The sequence below is a fragment of the Callorhinchus milii genome, unplaced genomic scaffold (assembly GCF_018977255.1).
Source record: "Callorhinchus milii isolate IMCB2004 unplaced genomic scaffold, IMCB_Cmil_1.0 Scaffold4, whole genome shotgun sequence".
Classification (NCBI taxonomy): Eukaryota; Metazoa; Chordata; class Chondrichthyes; order Chimaeriformes; family Callorhinchidae; genus Callorhinchus; species Callorhinchus milii.
The window spans coordinates 42261393-42287883 of NW_024704745.1; the positions used below are offsets into that span (position 1 = coordinate 42261393).

Sequence of the window (26491 nt, forward strand, 5' to 3'; positions counted from 1 at the left end):
GCCTTCTCTGTTGTGGCATAATGTCTCATGAACAACTACCAGGAGGAAAAAACTATGCGAATACATGAGAGTAGTGCTCTAATGTAATGTCCAAAAACCCTCGACTGTCCAGGCCCTGGGACATCTTTCCGATGTGAAGGGCGTTATACAAGCGTAATTTGTTCTTGTTGTTGATGCTAAATATTGTTTGCAGTGAAGATTGTGCTTGTAATACTATTTAGCAGCAACCCTCTAGTAAAAATATAGCCATAAATTCTTAATAGCAAGATGACAGCTCTCATCTATTTGAGAGTAGCAGTGAGTGAGGAGAAGAAGCCAACACTTAAAGTACAAATATAATATCACTTTCTTTATTTTCTGTGCCAGAATGTGAGCATTGGCTAAACTGCAAATGCACTGTGTAATTTCCAAAGGGAATGAGCCACTTAGCACAAATAAACACTAAAGTAAATAATTACACAATCGGAAAATTATAATGGAGGATGAAAGGTCTTTTTGGTTCTGTGTCCATGTGTGTATGGTGCGTGTATAAAATGTGACGATGACCATTAGAGGGAGGCTTGAGAATATACAGCCAGGAGTTTTTTTTTGAGTGAAACATGATATATTTGTTTGATCACTTGCACAGCGCTGGTCCCCTCTGCTCTACCATCGGTCATATCTTCAGCCATTATGCTCTGAAACCATGAAACCCTTTGCCTCAATCCATCCGCCTCACCTCCCTCTTTGCCAATCTTCATATCGAGCCTAAGACCTTCATCACATAAGGGCTTGACTACGACAACTGTCTGCTCACTTGACTTCCCTCCGCTAGCCACAGATTATTCAAAACTCTGCAGCTTATGACCTCTTCCGCACCAGGCTCCGTGAACCAATCACCCCTGTTCTTGCCCAACATCACTGACTCCCCATCCTGCAAAGAATCGAGTACAAATCCCTTGTTCTTAGCTTTGAAGCCACAGTCTTGCTCCCCCCTACATCTCCGACCTTTTAATCTCATATCAGCCTGTTCAGGTCCCCCGAACTTCTCGCCCCACCATCGATGGTCAATCATTCAGCATCTCTGCCCCCAAACTCTGGAACTCTATCCCGCAATCCCTCCACCTTACACCCTCTCTTGCCTCCTTCATGTCCCTTCTAAATGCTTTCCCCTTCGACCGTGCCTTCAGCCACTCTCCTGACCCCAACTCGCAGCTCGGGTCCAAAAACCCTGATTGTCCAGTGTCCTGGAATGTCTTTCCGACTTGAAAGGCGCCATACAAGTGCAATTTCTTGTTGTTCTGCCTGTTTGTGTGTATATCTCCATGTCTGTGAGTGCGTGTGTCTCTCTCTGTATCTATGAGTGTGTGTGTGTCTCTCTGTGTGTGTGAGTATGTGTGTCTCTCTCGCTGTGTCTGTGTGTGTGTGTATGTGTGTTTCTCTCTGGGTTTCTGTCTCTGTACCTGTGTGTGGTGCTGAACCCTGAGAGGCAGGAGGTGGTGAACTCCTGTAGCCCCAGTCAGGACACTGGTCCTGAGTGTCTGTTTTTTGGCGGATCTCCAGACCCTTTGGGCCTATACTGGTGTACCTCAACCAACACCCGCAAATTTCCACAAAATCTGCAAAGGCCCACGCAATTTTCCGTAAAATTTTCAAATTTCTCCACAATTTTTGGCAAATATTTCCATACATTTCTATTGGCCCAGCTCATTGGCAGGACTTGGAAGGGGAAAACCAGTCACTGGGGATAGAAAATCCTCCCACCCAGCTACTGTTAACCTTGCAAACCAAAGCCCGAACAGATAGTCCTAGCTGGACAAGCGGCAGGAAGGCTTTCCAGATACCAATGATAAGCTATACGGTTTCAACTGGTTCGATTCCATCAGTGCCCCAACGCACACTCTAGGATCCTGAAGCTTGGCTCTTGCCAACCTGCGCCTAGTACTTTCTGGAATTAGGTTAGCAGGATGTGTCCCTCCAGGAAGAGAATACACATACGAAGATAAGAATTTGCTAGGCAAAAGAAGACCAAAGTCCATCCAGTTAACCTTCCACCATCCTGGCAGTTGTTTGATATGCTGTGTCCAAAACTATATCCTGTATCCACAGATATTACTTTACAGCTGAAATCTATCTCATTTTTCCTTGAAACAAGTGGCATTTTCTGATTCCACTGTCTCCTTAGGAAGCCTGTTTAATAAGTTTATTGCTTGCTCACTGAAGTAGTTTTTCCACAGATTCGTTTTGAATTTACCCCACATTACATTCCAATAATTTATCTCTGGAATTTCCAAGTGTAAGTGGGTTGCATGGAATTTTCAGATTGGTTTGGATAGTCTTAAGCATGGTGGCAGATTTCCATATGTGTCAGACACCCGGCTGACGAAACAAAAATGCCTTCCTTTTTTCTTGTTACACTACCTGAAAACAACCAGGACACTATGGCAGCAAATGCAGGGTTTTTCTCTTTTACAGCTAACTATAACTTATTTGCAGTGTGTGTGCTTGTCAATTATCCTGTCAGCTTCACTTATGAAAATAAAAATTGTATTTCACGGGAAACCTTCAATAATTTGTAACCTCCTGTACGTACAGAATAGATGAGAGGAAACTGCTCTATACACAGAGAATTCTTCATGATGTGAACGTTACCCTCGCTCTTCTGTGTGTTGTTGAAATGCAATTACTTCGGGGTGTTCCATCAGCATTTATCAGATGAAAAAATTCAAGTGCCTGTTCAGATAAGAATCTATTTCTGCTTCTTAATTTCACAACATTTTTTAAAATCAGCAGATTGTGGCAGGGACTCTTGTGCCCAGTGGATAACTCAATGTCTGGTGAAAAAACTTTAGGGTGGCAGCAGCTTATTGCAGTTGTCAATCTCGGCGACTGTTTATCTCATTCAGGAGCTCAGAAATTGATTCTGGTAAATGGAACTTCACAACTCTGCATGTTGCTAATGCACATTTCTTCTTGATGCATCTCCTCAGAGCCCCGAGGCTGTAGGTGCTGTCGAACTCGGCCCATTTACACTGTGGGATGCAAGCCACAGTATAGGGAATGGTGAATATTGACAAAAGTCTTCTGCCTGATTTGTGAGAAATATCTGTTCAGGCTAGCCAGCAAGTAACTGCTCATAGCCAGAAGGCAATGGCAGTGTTCAGATCACTGCTGCCATGTGACTCATGTGGAGGCAGAAGCTCTTGGCACCATTTCCTTTGGCTCCAAATGGAACTAAAGGTATTAAGGAGTAAGGGGGGGAGGTAAATGTGAAAAGTAAGAGGAAATAAGATTAAACGATCTGGTGTGATCTAACAAACAAGCAAACAGCTTGTCACCTTGAATTTAGCCTCAATCTAGATTAATCAGAGATTAATGGGTTGTGTGTTATCCATTCATAGCTTTCAAACAATGTTAATTGTGTAGAAATCCAGAACAGTTCAAAACATTCAATATCCCAACAAGTAAAATAAAGTCATCCACGTATTTTCTTACCTTATAGTCATTCTTACAATTGATATCACTCCAATATTATAATACTGAAATGTCTCAAAGCATTTCACAGGTAATTACCATTAAGAGAATTTATTGTATATTTGTAGGTGAATGTGACAGCTAATTTATACATAGCAATATCCCCAAAACAGGCACAAAATGAATGACCAATTTATCTTTGGATTGTTGGCCAGGACAACAGGAGAAACTGCATTTTCTTTTCAAATAGTGCCATGGGATCTTTAAGGTCCACCCAAACAGGTAGGATTTAACATATCTGAAGAATGCCAACTCTGATAATGCAGCACTCCCCCATCTAAAGTGTCATTCTCGATTATGTGGGGTTTAAACTTGCAACATTCTGACCCAGAGGCAATAGCGCTATTAATTGAGCTACCCTGACACTTTGAAAGAAATGGGGGCGAAAGATCACATTATAGTGCCTCAAACGTTGCTCCCTCCTACCTCTCTGACCTACTAACCCCCTACTTACCTGCCCGTACTCTCCGTTTCTCTGGCTCCGGTCTGCTCCACATCCCCCGCCCTAACCGCCCTACCATCGGTGGCCAGGCCTTCAGCCTCTCAGCCCCTAGGCTCTGGAACTCCATCCCCCAGGGCCTTCACCTTGCCTTCCTCCCTTTCCTCCTTCAAGGCCGGTCTCAAGACCTTTCTCTTTGACCGCGCCTTCAGCTCCCCTCTCGACTCTCTACCCCCTCCTCATTCCCTCCCTTCCCTTCCCTCACCATTTCCTCCCTTCTCGGATCCTGACCCAACCGTCCAGCGCCTTGGAACGTCCTCCCGACGTGAAAGGTGCTCTATAAATGAAATCTTGTTGTTGTTGATAATAGAACATTGGTCGAGTAATTTGCTGAAGTTCTGTGTGACAACAATTTGGACCATATTTATAAAGCGAACAAGACCATCTTGTTTTTAAATGCAATCCGTACAAATCTTAATGCATTCAGGGACGAACGTGTAATGGGTGTAAACAGCCTTAAGACTGTGTTCCAATTAATGATCACTGCCAACATGACTGAAACAGATAAGCTACAGCTTCTCATGATAGGAAAGTTTAAAAAGCCTGCAAAGCTTCAAAAGTCAAACATCTACCAATCAATTATGAGGCCAAGCCTGGATGATGTCTGATATTTTTGCTGAATGGGTCCAAAAACTCAAATGAAAGATGACAACAACTGGTCTGAAATTAGCTCAATAACTAGTAGTTGATAACTGCTCTGCCCATATGTATGTCTTAACTGCTGAAGTATTGAAACCTTTATTAGCTCATGCTGTTTAGTTTAGGCAATGGAGCATTCCCTATTTAAATGCAGATTTAAGTACCTCAGGAGCAGAATGCATGCCATTTAGATAGTATTTCTTTCTTCAAACCACATTTGGGACTATTCAAAATCTTAAGTACCACAACTGAAAACTTTTAGCTCATAAACAATTGAAATCCATGGAGGCCACGGAAGAGTTTATAGAAAACCTAATAGGGGTAGGCACAGATTTTAAAAAAAGCCTGAATGTTGGTAAAACAAGAAACAATTCAGAATTGCTTTCTGGTGCTTTATCTGCGACTCACATTATGATGACTTCCGTGGATTCACAAGAGATAATGCGAAGAAGAGAGACGGTCAAGTGGTATGAAGCACCTGGCTAGCAAAAAGAAGAGTTCATAAATCCTGCTGTTAATGTGGATGCAAATAAGCAGTGTATCACAGCAGTGACAATGAAGATATCATCGCTTCAGTAAAGAAGGGTCAAGACAACAGCCAACAAGAAGCTGAGCAACCTGAAATCAATGATGAAGAGTCGAATGATCACAGTATTCCGAATGCGACATGCAAAGAAGCATTTAGCATGTGTGGAGGATTGCCGTTATTGCTCAATCAGAGCCATCAAAAGAAATGTACAAAGCAGCTAAATATTTGGATAAAGTACAAATGCTAATATGAAAAGAACAAATTTTGCATATGAAATTATGTACTCTTAAATAAATTGATTAAATTATGGAAAATAAATGTAAATAAATGGTACAGAAATTGAAATCATATTATTTGAAATATTTATAACTAAATGGTACAGCAATTGTTCTTACAGTGAACACGTAAATAAATCCTTAAGCAATTTTTAACCACAGTGAGTGTGCGTATGCATTGTTCGTTCATTTATGTCGACAGTCTGCTTGTGTCGGCGAAATTCAAACAGTTCCTAGTTTAAGTAGGTAGGACTGTATTACCATCACGGTAATCGGAAGTCAGTGCAGTTGATATATTGGCTCTCTATTGTTAGTGAAAGATTCAAAGTCATGAGTAGAGTTTCCAGGAAATATCTTTGATTACATGCATTCTTCTCCTGAGGCACTTAATCTGTGTTTAAATAGGGAATGCTCCATTGCCTAAACTAAACAGCATGAGGTAATAAAAGTTTCAATATTTCAGCAGTTAAGCAGCACAAGATCACAAAAGGTTGAATAATGGATGTTTGGCTATAATGGATAAAAATCACTTTGCCTGATTCCTAAGGTGTGGGACTCTTTGCATTTTTCCATTCCATTGGGCCTATTGTTCCCAGATAAATAGCAGCCTCCTTTTGGAACTTTTCCAGTATCTGGTTCTGGGAGAACTGGCTGTCGTAAGTATGTGTCAATTATTACCACAGGGACAAGCTTTCCATTAATTTTTATAAAAATGCAGCATATTCATGAGCTTTTGTTCCACTTCCTCAATATGGTTATTTGATTTGAATGTTCTTGTTATGGTGATGTTGAATAATGGAAAAGGCTGAATCAGTGGTACATCAGTTACAGCTGTCTGAGTGCCACTGTTTTCAACGTTAGAAATGTCTGTCTCCAGACTATGTGATTCTTTCACTTTCTGCCACTTTTTCACTAGTGAGACAGACAGTACAAATTCTAAAACAATTGGTTAAACCGATATATTTTGCCCATAAAATGCACAGTCAATCCACTTAACAGAGTTCTGTAGCTTAATGGTTAGAGCATTCGCTTCGCAAGCAAGAGGACCTGGGTTGATTCCCGGTCAGGACGAAACATGGGGCAAGTTTCCTTATTCTACACACCTCTGTTTACTTAGCAGTAAGTATGAATCTAGTTGTTAGTTGATTGGTATATCGCTTTTCCAGGGGTAATAATCTCGTCAAATTGTTTTTTTTAAAAAGTAATAATAATTTGGTCACTCAATCCACAACTGTTTGCGAGACACTGCTGTGTGCAATTGGCTGCGCATTTTGCCCACAAACTATACAGTCAATTCACTTTCCAGTATATTCTGTAAAGCACTTTGAGACGTCTCAAAGACTTGATAAGGCGCTATATTCAATGCAAGGATTATTATATTATATACTATATGAAGTCTACAACAAGTAGTAGTCTCAAGCTCAGAAGTGAGAAGATAAACAGATAGTTTCAATTTAACCACTTAGAGCCGTGCAAGCTCTATCAGGCTTAATAAATAAAGTAAATCTGAACGCTGGTGGATTTTCACTTCATATGTTTCACATTGCCCTCCTGCTACCATCATAGTTACTCTTAAATCGTCTCTGCTGCCTCCTTGGACAGTTTGTTCCACACATTAGTTCCTCTCTTCATAAAGAGCCTGACTACTGAGTTGACTACTTCAGTTGATTCAAACTATCTGTTTACCTTCTCTCTTCTGAATTTGAGACTATGATCCCTTGTTATATACTTTGTGACTATAATCAAATGTGATTATTGGAGTGAGGCTTACTTTATACACTTTAGGGTCCAGGTGAAAAAGAAATCCCAGATAAATTGGATGAAAATAAATGAAAACAAAAAAGTTTGCAACCCAGAGACAAATTTTGGAACACTTTGTTGCTACTTGTGGGATATCACTGTGTGCAAATTGACTGTGATGCTCGTCTACAAAAATTACAGGTCACTAAAGTTTACATTGAATCCCGGGAAGTGCTTTGAGACATTCTGCTGATGTGATAAGGCACTATATCAATTGCAAAGATTATTATTATTCACAGTATATTCTGTGAAGCGTTTCGAGATGTCTCAGTGATATGATAAAACACTCAAATGCAAGGATTATTATTGTATAATTTCTCACATGTTAGAAATAATTATAATGAAAAGACAATACCTTACATATCTTACAATATCTTACACAGCGTTATAATATGTTCTGAATAATAATAACAATAATAATCAATGTATTTGATACAGCAATTCGGGAAGAAGTCTCAAAACGCTTCACAGGAATTATTATAAAGTGTAGTGACTGTATTTTGTGGATAAATGCTGCAGCCAATTTGCGTGCAGTTATGTCCCACAAACAGCCATAATGTCAGGACCCAATTTATCTGGGGGAATGTTGGCCAGGACAGAGGGAGAAACACCCTTCTCTTTTCAAATAGTATCTTTTCACCTACAAAATATATGATCAATTCACTTTACAGTTTATTCTGTGAAGCTCTTTGAGACATCTTAAAGACATAATCAGGCACTATATCAAATGCAAGGATTATTATTATGATCTTTGGAATTTTAACATCCAACTGAATAAATGGTTGGTTGGATTATTGTTTAGTGTATCATTCGGAGGACACCTCGTCCAGCAATGCAATGGTTCCGGCACTGTATTGGAGTATCATCCGAGACTGATTCCAAGGACCTGATGTGCCCCACTACTGGAGACAAATGTCAGGCACCTCAGGTGTGATATTTTTCACACTTGGTGAAGCATCAAATTAAAAACCACACAAGTGGAAAGACCCATAGGTGTGTAGGTCTAGTCATGGTCACTGAAAAAATAGTATAAGATGAAACCTAAGAACTGGCTAAGTTTCATATCAATGGTTCAGAGAAATGTCAACTTTTGTATACAGTAACTGCTGATAACTGGGCCCTGGCTTAACTACCATTTAAGTTGCCGTTGCTGTCAATATCCCAGCCACTTCCCAGGCAAAATATTAACAAGGGACTCCACTTTACTTGTCACTCAGCTTAATACGTAATACATTCCAGAAATTCTTGTAATTACCCTCAATTTAAAATCGATCGGATAACTCGCTATGACCCGAAGCGAAGATAAAGATGTTTAGTTTCCATATATAACTTGGAAATACAGTATCTTTAATGCACTGCAGTATTTCTTCCGAGAAGAACACACTTTCCAATAGAGTAACAGAAATACGTGAAAGGAAACAGATAATAAGCCATTTAGAGAATATGCTTATACATGTATTTAAGCGAGTTTTAACAAATAAACTGACAGTTGCGGGGGCTGGGGCTGCTCCGTCCCACTGATAACTGCTTGCTCTGTGTTGGCATAGTGTGTGTTGGTGTATACAATGCATGCTCACAGCGTCCCCTTGTGGCCCAGGAGGACCTATGTCTAACTTGCCACTCTGGATAGTTCGTGGCCCTTTTCCTGTTATCAGAAGTGTATTGTACTAAATTACATATAAATCAAATGTTATTATTAAATTATTGTACAGATTTCTTGCTTGATATGGAAATTGTTCTTCCTTTCTTTAATCTTTAGTTATGCTCTTTCCATCTCATTTTCTTTTTCCTGTTAGGAATGCTTAGAAGCAATACAATTAACAACACAGCACATTTATACAGTGCCTTTCACGTTGGAAATGCATCTCAAAGTGCTTAACACTGGTGGTTGGACATCCAAACTGGGGTTGGGAGCCGAATGGGGTGGAGCGGGGAAAGATGACTGAGATACAAGAGTGTCTTGAGATAGACCTTGAATGCAGTCAATTATTATTATTATAGGAGGGTAGTTTGTTAGGGAAGATTTCTAAGAGCCTTTCAGGTAACAACCAAAATCTACTGATCTGTTTTGCTCTTCACCTGGAAGTTGCTTATGTGCTTTCCTCAACAACCTCATTCCCACTTAAACCCAAGTTTCCTCCTAAGTCATCTCTGATCAATGTATTGTGCTTTCCTTGAGTATAGGTCTGGTCACAGTTCCAAAATGTGGTGAGATTGAAAGCACTGTGCTCCTATTTCACTCTTTCAGATCATGTAGCAATGTGAGTTGGAAAGAATCCATGAGGTTTTTTCTTTTGGGACCCAGATAATTAACTCTCATCAATACAATAGGAGTCCTGTAGTTCAATGGTTGGAGCACTCGCCTTGCAAGCGAGACACCTGGGTTCAATTCCAGGCAGGGCGAAACCTTGGGCAAGTTTCCTTACTCCACACGCCTAATAATAATCCCTCCAAAACCCAAAACAACAATAAATTGGTCATTTTCAATTCACGACTCTTTGTGGGACACTGCTGTGCGCAATTGGCTGCCGAGTTTCGCCCACAAATATACAGTCAATTCACTTTACAGTGTGTTCTGTGAAGCGCTTTGGGACGTCCTCCCGACGTGAAAAGCGCTATATCAAATGCAAGGATTATTATTATTATTATTATTCTGTGAAGCACTTTGAGAAGTCTAGAAGACGTGAAAAGTGCTATGTCAAATGCAAGGATTATTATTATTACGTACACAACTAAAATGAGCTACAACACAAAGAGGCAGAAATTACACAGAGATCATGCAAACAGCGTCCCCTTATGGCCCAGGAGGACCTATGTCTAACTTGCCACTCTGGATAATTCGTGGCCCTTTTCTTGTTATCAGTTTATTGTACTAAATTACATATAAATCAAATGTTTAATAACTAATCAGAAGTACAAACTTAAGCATAACCCAAATGAGGTCACAGGAAAGGTTAGCACAGGTTAGCTGTGCACCCCACCATATGACTGGCTGAGGTTAGTGGAAAGAGGAAGACAGGGAAGTACAGTATGCAACATGCCTGAGACAAATGCTGTTCTAATGCCTTTTAAAAATTCCTGAATTGCTTAGCAACTTGAAGACACAATAAAATTACAGGTTATCAGAGATATTTTACACGGAAAGACCATCTTAAAAATGCGAAAGCACATTAAGTTACGAGCACATAACAAAAGCTGTCTGAATTAGGAACATAGAATTTGCTAGATGAAAAAAGACCAAGGTCCATCCAGTTTGCCTTCTACCATCCAGGTAGTTCCACGCTACAGTAATGGAGATGTTGATAGGAATTAATTCTGGAATTGTTGTTGTGTTAAATCGGTGACATTGTTTTATTTGTGTCTCTTTTTACGTGCCTGTACCTTGCTACAAGCTCTTTAATTCTCATCCGATGCAGTGCTTGCCCTTCAGAGCAGAGATGGAAGTGATGTAATCTGACAGGCAGTTTCAATTAACGATATTATCTGGCACATGATTTTCTATTATAATGTTACATGACTTGGTCTATTGGAGATGCAAAGCAGTGTGTGCTTTGTGGAATCCCAATTGTTTTCAGGTCTAATTAAACAGAAGCTGTCCATAATGTTAACTATTTGTTCACTGGTAGGGATAGGGTAATTAATATAATCAACCCATTATTTTGTTGTGCCTTTATATTTTGAGTAGGAAATGCCTTTTAATTTCTAGTTCCTTCATATCAGAAGACATTGACTTAATCTTCTCCTGCGACCATTTTATTAATGGTGATTCATAGCCCTTAGGTCCTATATGTTTTGTTATTCAAGGCCCTTAGGTCCTGCATGCCTTTGTCACCTCTCGGGTGGACTACTCTAATGCTCTCCTCGCCGGTCTCCCCTCCTCCACTGTACACAAAATTCAGCTCATTCAAAACTCCGCCGCCCGCATTCTCTCCCGCATCAAACTTCGTATCCCAATTACTCCAGTCGTTGACAAACTCCACTGGCTCTCTGCCACAGAACAGATTGACTTCCAAGAACCTCACTCTAGTGTTTAAATCCCTTCATTCCGTGGCACCACCCTATCTCTCTAACCTCTCTCCCCACAGCAGTACCTGCTGCCTCCACTCTACTGGGTCCGTCCTCCTCCGCATCCCCTGACTGCTTCACTCTTCCAACGGCAGCTGTGGCTTCAGCCACTGTGCCCCGAAACTTTGGAACTCTCTCCCTCAGCCCCTTCGCCTCGCCCCCCCTCCTCCATCTTCAGGTCGCACCTGACGACCTTCCTTTTCGACCGTGCCTACGGTCACCTTCCCCCTCCCCCTGGTTTGGCCTTGGGGTCCACCACCACCCAGCATGGAGGGCGCTATATAAATGCAAGTTTTTATTAATCTTTAAAGCTTTTCCTGTGCCTTTGAGCAGTTGCACATTTGTATGGTGTTGCTATGTTTTATTGGAATGAAACATGAATTGCACAACAGCTGTACTCTAGTCTATTTAACTGTAACTGATCAGCCAAACAGGAGCTAAACTGAGATTGTGCTGAATAGGTGCCAGCTTTCTGGTGTTTAGACAGTAGTGTAGATACAGATCTCCCATTAATAATAATAATAATAATCCTTGCATTTGATATAGCGCTTTTCACATCTGGAGGACGTCCCAAAGCACTTCACAGAACACACTGTAAAGTGAATTGACTGTATATTTGTGGGTGAACGCGGCAGCCAATTGCGCACAGCAATGTCCCACAAACAGTCGTAGATTGAAAATGACCAATTTATTATTGTTTTTGGTTTTGGAGGGATTATTATTAGGCGTGTGGAGTAAGGAAACTTGCCCAAGGTTTCGCCCTGCGTGGAATTGAACTCAGGTCTCTCGCTTGCAAAGCGAGTGCTCTAACCACTGAGCTACAGGACTCCACGCCATACCAGCCGAAATTCATATGAAGGAAGATCCAATTTCTTGTCAAGGAAGTTTATGATGTGGAGTAACCAAGTTACTAAAACATCTGATATGACCACAAAATGTGCATCCCACAGAGGATCTTTCCATTATTGGGGTGAAATGTGCAAGGTTTCTAACTGTCTGATGTGATCATTTTCGCCCATAAAACACACAGCCACTGAACTTTATAGTAAATCCTGGGAAGTGTTTTGGGACATTGTCCTGACGTGAAATGCTCCATACTAGTTGTAAGGATTATTATTATTATTTATCACCAGTGCATAAGATCCCAAGGGTACAAATTCTTTGGTGTTCAACAGTGAATGACTCCTAGGAGCTGAAAGCACTGCCAATTTCCGGTGAAGGGTTTCTGTCACTCACTTAGTTTCTAGATCTGCTACTATCTTGGATTTATTAGGCTCAAGGTCTTCAGATGATCATTTTTAGACTGGAGAGAGCACCAATTTTGAAGTTCTTCAGGAGATTATAGATAGAAAATAAATAAAATCAAAATGTCGTTGCTTCAAAAAAAATGACAGCAATCAATCTGTAAAAGAATCAAATGGGTGAAACCAGAAGTTGGCGGAGGAAAAGTCCCTCTGGTGAATATTACATTAAAACTTGTTGAATTTTACTGAGCCAATTACAGCTCAGTGACCCATGATGATCCAAATCCAGCAAACGTGCTGAAAATGCTCTCCGATTGTATAATTGTCAATTTGGTGATTATAAAATCATACTGAGAGATTAATTTTAGTCCCACATTGTATTTGGTGTAAATTAGAGTCAGTTGCATTCAAGTTTATCTACAGAGTGAAAACACAGTCTTAAGAAAACTCGCTCAAGAAAAGGCTGCATTGTTTATCTCTCCAGATAACAATCAGTGAAACCCATCCCGAACTGTGGAAGAGATTTTAAAAATGAACAAGTTTTAATTACGATATTACAGAAAGAAGGGAAACTATCAATACAACTGGAATCTTCTCGGATGGGATTGCTTGTGGTGTTTGATAGCTTGTTTACAGGAACAGACAGGAGCAGAATTGACCAAATAAGTTGTCTACTCCTGTTTCTATTTACCACAGAATCAAATTAAATCAACAAATGCAGTTCCCAGAGTGTGGTTTACTCAGAACACAATTCTCACCTGGCTCTATTTTCAAAATTGCCCCATCCTTTTGGTGATAGAGAAGTTTTCTAGAGAGCAATGCATCTCTAGTAGATTAGAGATGCATTGCTTTAACTTTTAGATTGGCTTGTGTTCTACCTTTGGAATAACACTATTAAATGCAGAGTAAATAGGTTCTGCTTTCAATTCACTACCAAGAAACTCTGTTTTAAAAACCTCCAAACGCAGCACTACAAATGTCTGTTCTTTAAATGACTGATGATTTATGATTAAATTACTGAGGATGAGTGCAAAGTATCTTGCAAATTTGCGTATTTAAAGGTCTGGGACAAGAAATATGTGATTCCAAATGGTACAGAAATAAATTACACTAATGATAAATAATGTATTTTAAAGAAAGATAGGTTATTAATAATTTTCATCAAGATATGCGTTGGACAGTAGCCAAGACTCACTGTTCATATTCATAATTCAAGATCTTTTCTTGACATTTGGTAAATAATTTGGTTGATTGCTCATATATAATTGTGCCTGTATGACCACGCTGTTGTGTCAGCGCTCATACTGAGCTGCATCCACGACTTAAACACGCAGATTATGGGGCTCGATCATTCTGTCTCATTTATAATCATAAAATTGAACATCAAATTGCGTCACTATATGTCAATGCACAGAAGCTCATCGTAGTGCAGTGGGTCAGGGAGAGTGAGGGAGGACAAGTGCTCTGTCTCAGTGAGAGAGAACATGTTTCCTAGCTCAGATGTGCTGACAGTGTTGTGCTCAGAGTGTAGAAACTATATTAATGGGATATTTCCCATTTTGTGGGATTGTGAATGGTAGGGATAAATGTTCTAAATTAAGTTTCCAGTCTTTCCATCCTTTATCTGAAATGTTTTTTTCTAACACACCACCATTCACTGAACAGGGGGTTATCTCTATTTCAAGGACTTTTTTCTCTCTTGCTAACGGAAGTAATCTGTACCTGTGGAGGCAACACCCTTATAAATGTTGCTGCTGCTGAATATTGGGCCTCGACATAAATGCAACATTAGTTGCAATGGATGTAATGGTCTATGATTTAGCCCAAAGGCAGAGATTAATTATTAGTAAGATCATTCTGGGCTCAGCATGACACTGATCCCGCTGCCTACAAATGTTAATGTTGCAGCATAATGGCTCTACTTTCTTGGCTACACAAATATAAATGTTGCCTCCTATGGATTCAGCCACTTTTATCTAACTGTGGGTGGACTGAGTTCACAATCCATCCATACCGGAGATGCACTTTTTGTCTTTCTTTCCCGACCCAACTGTCCAGCGCCTTGGGACGTCATCCCGACGTGAAAGGCGTTCTATAAATGCAATCTTGTTGTTGTTGTTGTTTCTTCCCAAAGTTCAGAAGAGGGCCAGCAAATGTCAGCATGATTTTGCAAGAGATGTTTGAAAGAAGAAGTCCTTTCAACTCATTTGATCTAACCTTTTTGTATCCCAATTCTACAATCTTCTCATTATTGGATTTAGTTTTTTTTAAATCAGTCCAGTGTACTACTCTCAACCATGCTTCTGCTCTCAACTGCTCTTCTTGTAGAGTGCTACCATTGTGCCAGGTGTCAGCCTGTGAGTCAAAAGGTTGTGGGTTCAAGCCCAACATTGAGAATTGGTCTAAGCTGACATTACAATGCTGTGCTGGAGGTGGGTTGCATTGTCGGAGGTGCCGTCCTTCGGATGAGACCTTAAATCGAGGTCCGCCTGTCTGCCTGTTCGGGTGGGTGATAAAGATCCCATGGCACTATTCAAAAAGAGAAGGGAGTTTCTCCTGGTGACCTGGCCAACAAATCCCTCAAATCATTCCCTCCATGGCTGTTTGTGGGACATTGCTGTGTGCAAACTGGCTGCTGTGTTTCGCGCACAAAATACACACAATCCAATTTACAGTATGTCCTGTGCTCTGAGTTAAGCACTCTGAGACGCGTGGAGGGCACTATATAAATCCAAGTTGTTGTTGTTGAAGCACTTTGAGAAGTATCGGTGACATGATAAAATGCTCTGTCAAATGTAAGGATTGTTATTATTATCCATTCCGACTGTTGATTTCCTTATGTGTGGAAGAATTCTTTCCTTATATCGATCCTAAACTTACCCTTCACAATTCTAAGCCTTGCCCTCTTGTTCTGCTGTGTTTTTTCTGAAAGGGTTGTTCCAGGTTTACTCTCTCAAGATCACAAGAGAAGTTTGGATGAAGAGGCCCTTTGGCCCATTTGATCACATCCTTTCAGAATACCAACCTACCATTCTCCCATTACAACATCAGTTTCTTCCTTTAAACAGTATCTATTCAAGGCTAAATTTACGACATGTAATAAATGAAAAAAACTCCATAGAATTCTGTTAAACAAGTAACTGGTCATTTCTATTGAGACCATCATTGACTAATCTACAACGGGCCATTCAGTGTGACAAACATGGATTTCAAATTTGACCCCGTTGTGTCTCTGTTGCTGTAGATTTGGGGATGCTCTGTATTTGGGGTCAGTTAGACCAATAAGTAAATGAAATTGCAACACATTATAAGGTGCCTTGGTGGAGTGCAAGTCTGCTTATAATGCGAGTGTCCTGTGGACCTGTAGTAACCAGTAGTGCACTACAGTTCTGACATGGCTTCTGACATGGACTGGCCAACTTTCCATGCATCGTGCAAGAAGAAGCCAAGAGTTGTCAAGGCAATCAGTCGGCTTCCTGTGCAGGACTGGCAGTCATTTGTATGCCAAGACTGTTATAACGCGAATCTAATATGATAGACCCAAATCTCTGCATTTTATAGTTCTTTTGAAATGTATTTCACTGGGGTTAAAATATTGTCAGGTGATATTATTTGAAGGCTTTCGTATATGTTCTTCAGTGCCAAAGCTGAATACTAACACATTTTTTTCTGTCCAAAGGTTTAGATTTTATGAGGAGTTTTGGTGTGATATTTTTATTTCTTTTCCTTTCCCCCTCCCAAACCAGGCTACTCTGCAAGACTTGGACCAAAAGCGCCCTCAGCTGGAGGAGCTTATTACTGCAGCCCAGAACCTGAAGAACAAGACAACTAACCAGGAGGCTCGTGCAGTCATTACAGATCGCAGTAAGTCGTGTGAAAATGCCAAGATTAAATTTCCTGTCTGTTATGTAACTCCTCTGTGGGTTGCTCTGACACTTCACTGCTTTTAATTTTGTATTATTTAACCGGAGATGCTTGAATGTTGACAACTTGATTGGTCGGGATTCAAATAAGTGCCTTAGGAAAGTAAAAACGCATTTGGAATCAGAAAAATTACCACAAGACAACAATTCCAGAATAAATTTCAGTGAGATTGGTCGACAAAGATGCCCGAACGCCCTTCAGCCTCCTCCTCAGACAAGCTGTTCTGCGCCAACATTGCTCATTATGTGCTTTACTGAGTAATATCTGTCATAGAATAGAAGTTTTTTTTCATCTTGAAATGAAGGCAATGTTAAAATTGAAGGGATTTGCACAACAGTAAACCAGCATATCGCTGATCTCTACATGGAATTGTGATAGGACATTCTCAGTGAATCTGTTTGAACAGTTTGAAAAGGCAGCAAGAAGACTGTAATCATTACTATACCTGTAACTCTTGAAATCTGTACTACAAAAAGCCCTCCTAGCTCAGCTGCCCACTGTCAATATTAAGCAACAGTGTGCTGAGAGCATGACTCTCGAGACAGTGTTCAAAATCTCCCTGAATTTTAATTACAAGCAGCCAGTACTAGCTTATAAACTTGTTATATTACAAGAAACATACAACAAGTATGTTTCTGTCCAATCCACCTGTTTTAAACAATGTAATACTTTCTGTGCGAACGCAAAATACTGCAGATGCTGGAAATCTGAAAGAAAAACAGAAGTCGTTGGGAATGCTCAGCAGGTCAGGCAGCATCTATGGAGAAAGGAAAGTGAATCAACGATTCGGGTCCACGACCCGTTCTGACGATGGGTCGTGGACCCGAAACCTTGCCTCACTTTCCTTTCTCCATAGCTGCTGCCTGACCTGCTGAGTGTTCTAGGGACTTCTGTTTTAATAGTTTCTGTAGCACTGACGACAAATGTTGACTTCGGCACATGCCCATGTTTGAGAAGATCCGAAGAGCAATCTGAAAACTGTGACTGTCCAGACCAGCAAGCTGGCCTACAACCTGCCCCACCCCACACACTGACATCCCCTTTGCTGCACAGCATTACCCCCCACTTTCTTACAAGGTTTGATAATCTGCCGCAATGCCAGTGACCCCCACTCCAGATAATTCAAATTTACAGATGATCAAGTCTCCAGATAAATCAAGACCGATTTCAAGCAGATCATTGCCTCTGGACTCCACAAATAAAGGCATCTTCCTTTGCTTTGAATGGATTTTGTGGTCTTTGTGCAGGGGGAGACTCAGGCTGTCGATTTATTACTCTCGGGTCCTGTTTCAGTAGGATGAGGATGTGTTTATTATTACTACTGACAGTTATCTGGGGCAGCCATTTGTTATTATTAATAACAAACAGTTACTTGGCTATTCCACACAGAAAAGATCACACTTTATCAATGTTTCTCTCCAATTTTCTCTTCTCCTCTCCAGAAGGCACTGACTCATGCTGAGATATGGTTCCATGAGCAGCAGATACCCTCCAGTACTTGCTCAACTCGTTATTTAGGTGTGAGGCTGGAAAGTTGTAAGGCTGTAGTTTGGTGGAGAGCATCACAACTGCACTGATCCTGCCCTCACTCAATATTCAGACTTACCAGCAGGAGGCATTGGATAGTGATCAGGAAAGGCACACTTAATTTCCCTCCTCCTAAGCTCGTGGCTAAATGAAACAATTGTTGAACTCTAGCAATAACCTAGCCGACGTCAGTAAGTTCAAGTTCAGGCTGAATAGAGCATTACACAGGGGACCTGTCTTTGCTGGATGGCTCATTTACACATTAGGCAGAGCACCAAGCAACCAAGCCAATGAAGGAGCCAAGGTTTGATATTTTTAATCAGAGCTTTGCTCACTCCAACTGCTTTTACATTATAGCCACTACCTATCCTTACAACTGTGCCATCTGATTTTCTGGGTGGCTTTTCAAGCACTACACAAATGTGGAGTTATCTGTTTGATACTGTCCTTTTAATATGAACAAATCGCCAATAACAGTGGTCAGTATGTTACTCTATTAAGAGATTCTTTAAGTTTTGAACATGAATTACCAGGAAATGAACCATGCCTCCCCCCCAAATAAAAGTTGTGCCATCGTCTTCAGGGCTGAGGTTTAGTTGAGTTAGTTCAAGCTCAGAGTAAAACCACAATCTTGCTAACCAACAGTTGAAGACTAAGGTCCCCAAACTGGAAGCCCAAATGTGCTCCAGGTTGTCAATGATGTTGAGATGAGTGGGGGGTGGGGACTGTGGAGGGGACATTCTGCCTCCAGTTAACAACAGTTAATTCCTGTTTTTAAAGAAATTCATCATTTAAACCTGGAGTTAAAATCATATTACTGACTTCTGGTGTCATATTCTGGAGTCCTGTAGCTCAGTGGTTAGAGCACTCGCTTTGCAAGCGAGAGACCCGAGTTCAATTCCAGGCAGAGCGAAACCTTGGGCAAGTTTCCTTACTCCACACAGAGCCTAATAATAATCCCTCCAAAAAAAAACAATAATAAAAAATTGGTCACTTTCAATCCATGACTGTTTGTGGGACATTGCTGTGCGCAATTGGCTGCCGCGTTCGCCTACAAATATACAGTCAATTCACTTTACAATATATTCTGTGAAGTGCTTTGGGACGTCCTCCCGACGTGAAAAGCGCTATATCAAATGCAAGGATTATTATTATTATTATTATATTCTATTAACATATAAGGAGAAATAAGAAAATCAACTACACTGGACAGGGGTTGTGGCTCACAGTACTATTTGTGCAGCCTCTGAAATGGTAAGCGATATGCCTGGCTGCAGAGCTGAAAGGGGCAATTCATATAAAGTGTAAAAACTATTTTAGTATTTCAGGTTACACTTCATTAAACAAGTAATGAGTTCCAGATCACAGTAGATTAGGGCTGTCACAGTGACCATAATACCCAATGTATCAGTAAATTCGAAATATTAGGACTCCCACAGCAGCTCTACTGTTCATTAATGTTAATAGCCTTTAAATTATATTTTGGGTAAAAGTTGAAAGATGTATTAATGATTTTCATGTTTCATTCTCAAATTAAATTTTTGACAAATTACACATTTTGTAAATAATCTGCTCTTCTGAGTAGCATAGGGTATATGTCAAATGTGTTTTGATAAGTTATTAAATATAGCTTTGACAATAAAAGCTTAATTACAAGCTGAAGTAGACCAAATTCATTCTGCAGTAAACTCCACCTGCAGCACATCTTTGTGTTTAGTATTGAACAATAGAGTGGAGTCCTGTAGCTCAGTGGTTAGAGCACTCGCTTTGCAAGTGAGAGACCTGAGTTCAATTCCAGGCAGGTCAGGGCGAAACCTTGGGCAAGTTTCCTTACTCCACACAGAGCCTAATAATAATCCCTCCAAAACAAAAACAATAATAAATTGGTCATTTTCAATCTACGACTGTTTGTGGGACATTGCTGTGCGCAATTAGCTGCCGCGTTCGCCCACAAATATACAGTCAATTCACTTTACAGTCTATTCTGTGAAGCGCTTTGGGACGTCCTCCCGACGTGAAAAGCGCTATATCAAATGCAAGGATTATTATTATTATTATTATTATTAATAGAGCAAGAATCTTGTTTTGATTCTTGTGGAGTCCTGTAGCTCAGTGGTTAGAGCACTCGCCTTGCAAGCAAGAGACCTGGGTTCAATTCCTGGTAGGGCGAAACACTGGGCAAGTTTCCTTACTCCATACACCCCTGGTTACCTAGCAGTAAGTAGGAACCCAGTTAGTCGATTGGTGGATCGCTTTTCGGGGGGTAATAATTCCTTCAAAAAATAATAATAATAATAAATTGGTCACTTCAATCCATAACTGTTTGTGGGACACTGCTGTGCGTAATTCCCTGCTGTGTTTTGCTCACAAAATATACAGTCAATTCACTTTACAGTATATTATGTGAAGCACTTTGCAATGTCTCAAAGACTATATCAAATGCAAGGATTATTATTATCAAATATGACAAATTAGACACCATTGTATATTTAAAATAATAGAGTAGATCTGCAGTTTTATACTTTGCATATGATTAAAAATTGTGCTGTTCTCAAAACTATCAATGCTTTGACCACAGTTTAAACAGATAATATGCACCAAGACAGTAGAACAAGAGGATAGGTTTAGAGCTGCAAAGGTCAATTTCAGGACAGATACCAGGAGGTTTTTCTTCAATGAGAAGATAATTAATGAGTGGAACAGTTTGCCACGAAGGCCAGGACGCTGCACTAATTTAAAAAGCCCCTCTCTGACCTGTTTACTCCCCATTCCACTACCCACCGCCTCTGCTCAGCCTGCTCCGGCCTCCTGCTTGTCCCCTACGCTCCACCCTCGGCAGCCATGCTTTCAGCTACTACGCTCCGAAACTTGGGAACTCTCCCTCAAACCCTCCGCCTTGTCTCCTCCTTCTCCATTTTCAGATCACACCTCTTTGACTGTGCCTACGTAACCTCGTTCCTTCCCCTGGTTCAGCATCGAGCTACGCTAAGCACTCTGAGATGCTACCGTGCATGAAAGGTGTTATATGAATGCAAGCTGCTGTTGTTGATATAACACCTTATCACATGGTGATAGAGGCAGGAGATTGAGCACTGAGTTTCAGCTGCCTAAAAGGCAATATATTCTGTTAATCTTCATCAAATCACAATATAAGCAATGCTAGAATTTTCCCTCCAGTGTATAAGTAAATATTTGACTGAATATGGAGCCAGTAATTCATATGGTTAGAAGACCAGTTTCTAACTGGGCACAACAACAAGATGTCACCTGAAAAATTATGTTTTACTTTGTAGAATTGTCTGTTATTCTCCTAGGCAATGCTTATTGTAATATGTTTGGGTAAATATTCTGGTCATTGGAACAAAGATTAGCTTTATTTTGTCCATCCAGAAGAAAAATGCCTACGTTTTTGATTGATGCAAATCAGGTAAAGGTAAATGTGCTCTCACGTTTTTGCACAGGGTGTTTAGGGAAAGCATAAGCTCCTGAAATTAAGGGTCCTTGTACAATAAGTACATGGGATCAGAACAGTGACGTTGGACTTGAACGTAACCTTCTGTTTTTCCCTCCAGTTGAAAAGGTTCAAACCCAGTGGGATGAGGTGCAGAACCGACTACAAGCCCGCACTCTGCAGTTGCAGGAGATGCTCAAGGACTCCAACCAGTGGCTTGAAGCTAAACAAGAAGCAGAAGAACATCTGGAGAGAGCTAAAACCAAGCAGGGAACTGGGAAAGTAATGTCCTACACCGTGGACTCATTGATGAAGCAGAATGCAGAGCTTAAGGTATTCAAAGGACTGTTTCAACTCTACTTAGAATATAGGATATTTGCCCCCAAAGTATACAGTCAATTTACTTTATAGTATATTCTGTGCAGTGCTTTGAGATGTCTTGAAGATGCAATAAGGCACTATATCAAATGCAAGGCTTATTATTATTGTGTACAGTTTTAAATATCCTACTTCAGGAAGACAGGCATGGGTGTAGGTTGAGTTGCTAATTGACTCTCCCTTCAGGGATCGGGGAAGCTTGAGGCAGAGCTTGATGGCTATGTGCCATGTGATTGCAGAGACCTGCAGGGTTAGGGAGGAAAATTGACAGGAGTAGCAAACAGAGGAAAAGCCATCATAAGCTTATCTGAACAAACCATTGCAAGAGAATCAGCGAGAGAGCTCACTTAATGAAAGAGAGAGAGTATGAGAAAAGTGCAGCATGTAAAGATATTTTTTGGTCAGCCAGATGTCTTACCATGCAGAAACTCAGCATCAAACTTGAGAGTCTCCAAACCAAACTATTGAGAGTTCTACATCATATGGTTTCCGTTTGGTTTTGAATGCACACTGTCTCCCAGAGAATTGTGTTTTGCTTACCTAATCAAAGAGAGTTTAGGTACAGATTGACAAGAGTGAAGACTTAGGGACCCCAGAGTATACATAGGGGTATTGCTGGAGGTACTGTAGCAGTAGCCCCAAAGAACTTAAATAATTGATCAATGCATCCACTAATTTAATTGTTTCATTTTATTACATTTTATGAGAATTCTATTTTTGTAAAGTAATTTTAAATACATTTTTTAATAAAAAATCCAGTCAAAAATGATTTACGTAACTAAAGCAAACAATATCTCCATTGCTAATTTGTTTAGTTTAATAACTAAATCCTGTAATATTTTCACTGGTCAATTACTCACTGGCACAGACACTTTGTTTTTGTGTCCTCCAGACCAGTTAGAAACATCCCCCCTGAGAAGAAAGAGGTAAATGTAAAGGGATCAGTGCAGACGGAAATATTCTCATGGTCAGATCAATGTGTAAAGTGAATTGACTGTATATTTGTGGGTGAAATGCAGCAGCTAATTTCACACAGCAGTGTCCCACAAACAGTCGTGGATTGAAAATGACCAATTTATTATTGTTTTGTTTTAGAGGGATTATTATTAGGTGTGTGAAGTAAGGAAACTTGCCCAAGGTTTCGCTCTGCCTGGAATTGAACCCAGGTGTCTCGCTTGCAAGGCGAGTGCTCTAACCACTGAGCTACAGGACTCCACATCATCCCTCTGGCCCTCTGTTGGTATCTGGGCAATGAGCAGAATAAAACCAGCTTATTCTTTATAGCCTTCCTTTAATTAAGGACCCGAGAACAGAGCAACCAAAGACACTCAGCAACTCATGCTTTGAAAATGTCTTTACTTAATAAGAAATACAAAGTTTGTTAATTAAATCATCACAAATACAACAAACAGGTCAATATCATAGACAAATGTCCACATCAAAGTTAGTTGGTAAATTTACAAACAGCAGGCAAAAGTCTTGCATTAGATGAAAAGTCTCTTGCATCAGATCAGAAATTTCTTGCTTGGGTAATTAATCACAAAGTCAAAGTTGAATCTTTAATGATGGACAGCTGAGCTGTGCACTTTATTTGACAGTTGTTATATATTGATAATTCATCTCAGTAGTGGTACGTTGTAATTCTTCTCTTCCCGTTATCTTTCAATCGATTTCAGACTTTCTAGAATTTCTGCAGTTTCCTTCTTCCTGAAATTGCTGGAGTTAACGAAAGTTGATGAAACGATGGAACAGTCTAAGTCTGATAGATTTTAACCCCGAAGACAACACATTTGCTTCACCACTTCATATTGTCAGATGAAAGTTGGCTCTTGTGTGGACAGCACCTGATATGCTATGTCCTAGGCTGAACAAAGTATAGTTCAGGCATCCATCTTTTATAATCAATTTTCCACAGACAGGATAAGAATATACAATCTTTCCTTTCTCACGTCCATGAAGCAATTTTCTCACATAAAAGAATAACAAAATACAATCTGCAGAATTATTATTGTTATAGAAGAACATGAATTGTTATAAATCTTGAATTGTTATAGAAAACATATTTAACACAAACATGAATTTGTTATGGAAAGACATATTCAACAATCATCTTGACATTTTTCTAGACAACATAAGCATTTTTAACCATTAATTAAAATAATTATTTCGACTACATGGGTTAACATATATTCACAATTTCAGTTATGAAGCAGGATCACAACACATTCTGTTCATAGGTTCTTACAGGGGTTTTGCACTGGTATGAATTGTTGCAAAGAGAATGCATACATCTCTCTGTCAGGCATTAGTCCTAGACTTTGTGTAACATCAATTTAGAAAGGTTACTCCTGAGCTATGTGTAAGCAGTCCTTAACAACTTTTCAGGTTATTGCACTAAGACAAATGCTTCTAAATGACTAATACTTTGTTCATAGAGAAGAAACCACCATCAAATAGACATTGATTTGGACTCCTGCAATATAAATGCAGAGCTTTCACATTTTTTCAAACTCCACACGAAAAAATTGTTCTAAGATGTTTTACAGGCCTCTCAGGCAATGGCTGCAGTTACTCATGTGGTACATACATAAAATTGTACATATGCGGAACCTCCACAGCCTGGAAAAGCAATTGGGAGCAGAAATAAAAATCTGCTTCCTGCTCCCAATCTTCTTGTACCATATTGATTAGACCACTCACAAGCGAGAGGACCTAAGTTCGATTCCCAGGCAGGAGAAAGTGGTAGGCAAGTTTCCTTATTCCACATGCCTCTGTTTATCTCGCAGCAAGTAGAAACCCAGTTGTTAGTCAATTGGTGGATCACTTTTCTGGAAGTAATAAACCTTTAAAAAAATATATTAAAAAAAATAATTTGTTCAATTCATTTTACAGTATATTCTGTGAAGCGCTTTGAGACGTCTCAAAGATGTGATGAAGTGTTATATTAAGTACAAGGATTATTATAATCACTACAATAAGTATCATTTTATTTAATAGGGTAGCAAAATAAATAAATATTTGTATCGAGCCTTTGAGCTCGATACCCTTTGGTAATCTCTTCCCAAATCCTTTCACCTCACACTCTCCTCAGCTTTCAAAAACCTTCTAAAAACCTACCTCATTTAACCATCGCTGCAATCAACTCCCTCCTTCCCCCACCCATATTTCCCAGCTTGGTAGGGTTTTCAACTCTATAAAGCATTTAGAGACCTTATTGTACAGCACAAATGTAATAGAAGTGCAAATTGTTGAATTATATTAAGTTACACAAAGCTTGATGTTGGGTCTTACTGAACTGTCATTGTCATTGATCTTAGTCTCTATTACCATTTAGTGCTTGGCATTGATTACCGCTCTGTGCAAACCATAGTCAGTTGGTGCAAATCCATTTAAAGCAATTGGAAAATGTACAGTGAAGCAGCAGCATTAATACTTACCTGAAATCTTCAGACCAATGTCTAATTTTTTAAAAAATTTCCAACTTGTTCCATGTTCTACTTAATTCAAATACCAAAATTAAGTTAATGAAGTACTTTGAATGTGCATTTGATTATTCGGATGTAACTTGGTAACAAATGAGGCCTGAAAATAAAAATAATTATGTGTCATTAGTGTAATTATACAAATTCATTACATGAAGTCATGTAAGGAAGAAATAATGGACCTGTAATAGGCTAGCCCATCAAATATTCATTACAACAGCCTATTATTAATGCCTTTAAAAGAGATCTATAGAAGACAGTAAATTTGGTACCAGGTAAGGTAATCTAAGTACATGAGTTGGCATTAGTCTCCTTTCAAAACAAATGCAATTACATGGTTTTTTTCATGTATTTCATTCAAAAGAATCAGTCACAATATACTGTAAGTTATAACACTGGATATTGCTACATTTTTTCCTTAGTTGTACTTGTCCCTCTGCTACAGTAACACAGATGTGACATATCCCAAGAGCAGGAATAAGCCCTCCCTTCCAATCTATGTAGGAGGTGTTTAATTTTAAATAATGGAGCAATTCCAAACAAAAAAAATTTGAATTATTCAGCAGTGGCCTTTTCAATAAGGGTTACAAACATTGAATATTGATCTACTCTTTATATATTTTCAGCACGTCTCTAACTACACTTGGAAGAAATTGTTCTGTGTATCAGGAATGGCAGAAATGAGCAGCTTCCGCCAATAGCTTTTGACAGAAGGATATTCAATCTAATCATTTTATTTGTGAGTTTGGGCAGTGGCAAGGTAATTTGTATTGGATGATGGTTGGCAGTAAATAGACAGCAAGTGACTCCTGTTTTGGAGCAGATGACTGAGGTGCATTTGATTAATGGATTTTGTTCCATTTTTCATGTGTTAGAAATGAGGGGAAAAACAGAATCTTTCACAATGAGATTGACTTATCTTTGACTGTCCCTTCCATTTGATTACATTAGCATCAATGTGCGTTAATACGCAGGAAGCATTAGGAAGCATTTTTCCACTTCAGTGGTGGTAAAAATCTGGAATTCTCTCCCCCAAAAGGCCGTGGATCCTGGATCCATCCACACCTTCAAGATTGAGGTTGATAGATTTTTGGTAGGTCAGGGTATTAAGGGATATGGAGGAAAAGTGGGAAATTGGAATCGTAAAGATTAGTTGAGGTACAGA

At 39.7% G+C, this 26491-nt stretch overlaps 1 protein-coding gene across 1 annotated transcript in view; it reads left to right on the plus strand.

The window, feature by feature from the left end:
* LOC103186406 (dystrophin-like) overlaps positions 1–26491 on the plus strand; it is a 775626-nt gene that overhangs the window by 589393 nt on the left and 159742 nt on the right. The window contains 2 exon segments of the mRNA XM_042334068.1: positions 16311–16428; positions 21588–21799. Of these exon segments, the coding sequence (XP_042190002.1) occupies positions 16311–16428; positions 21588–21799 (330 nt within the window).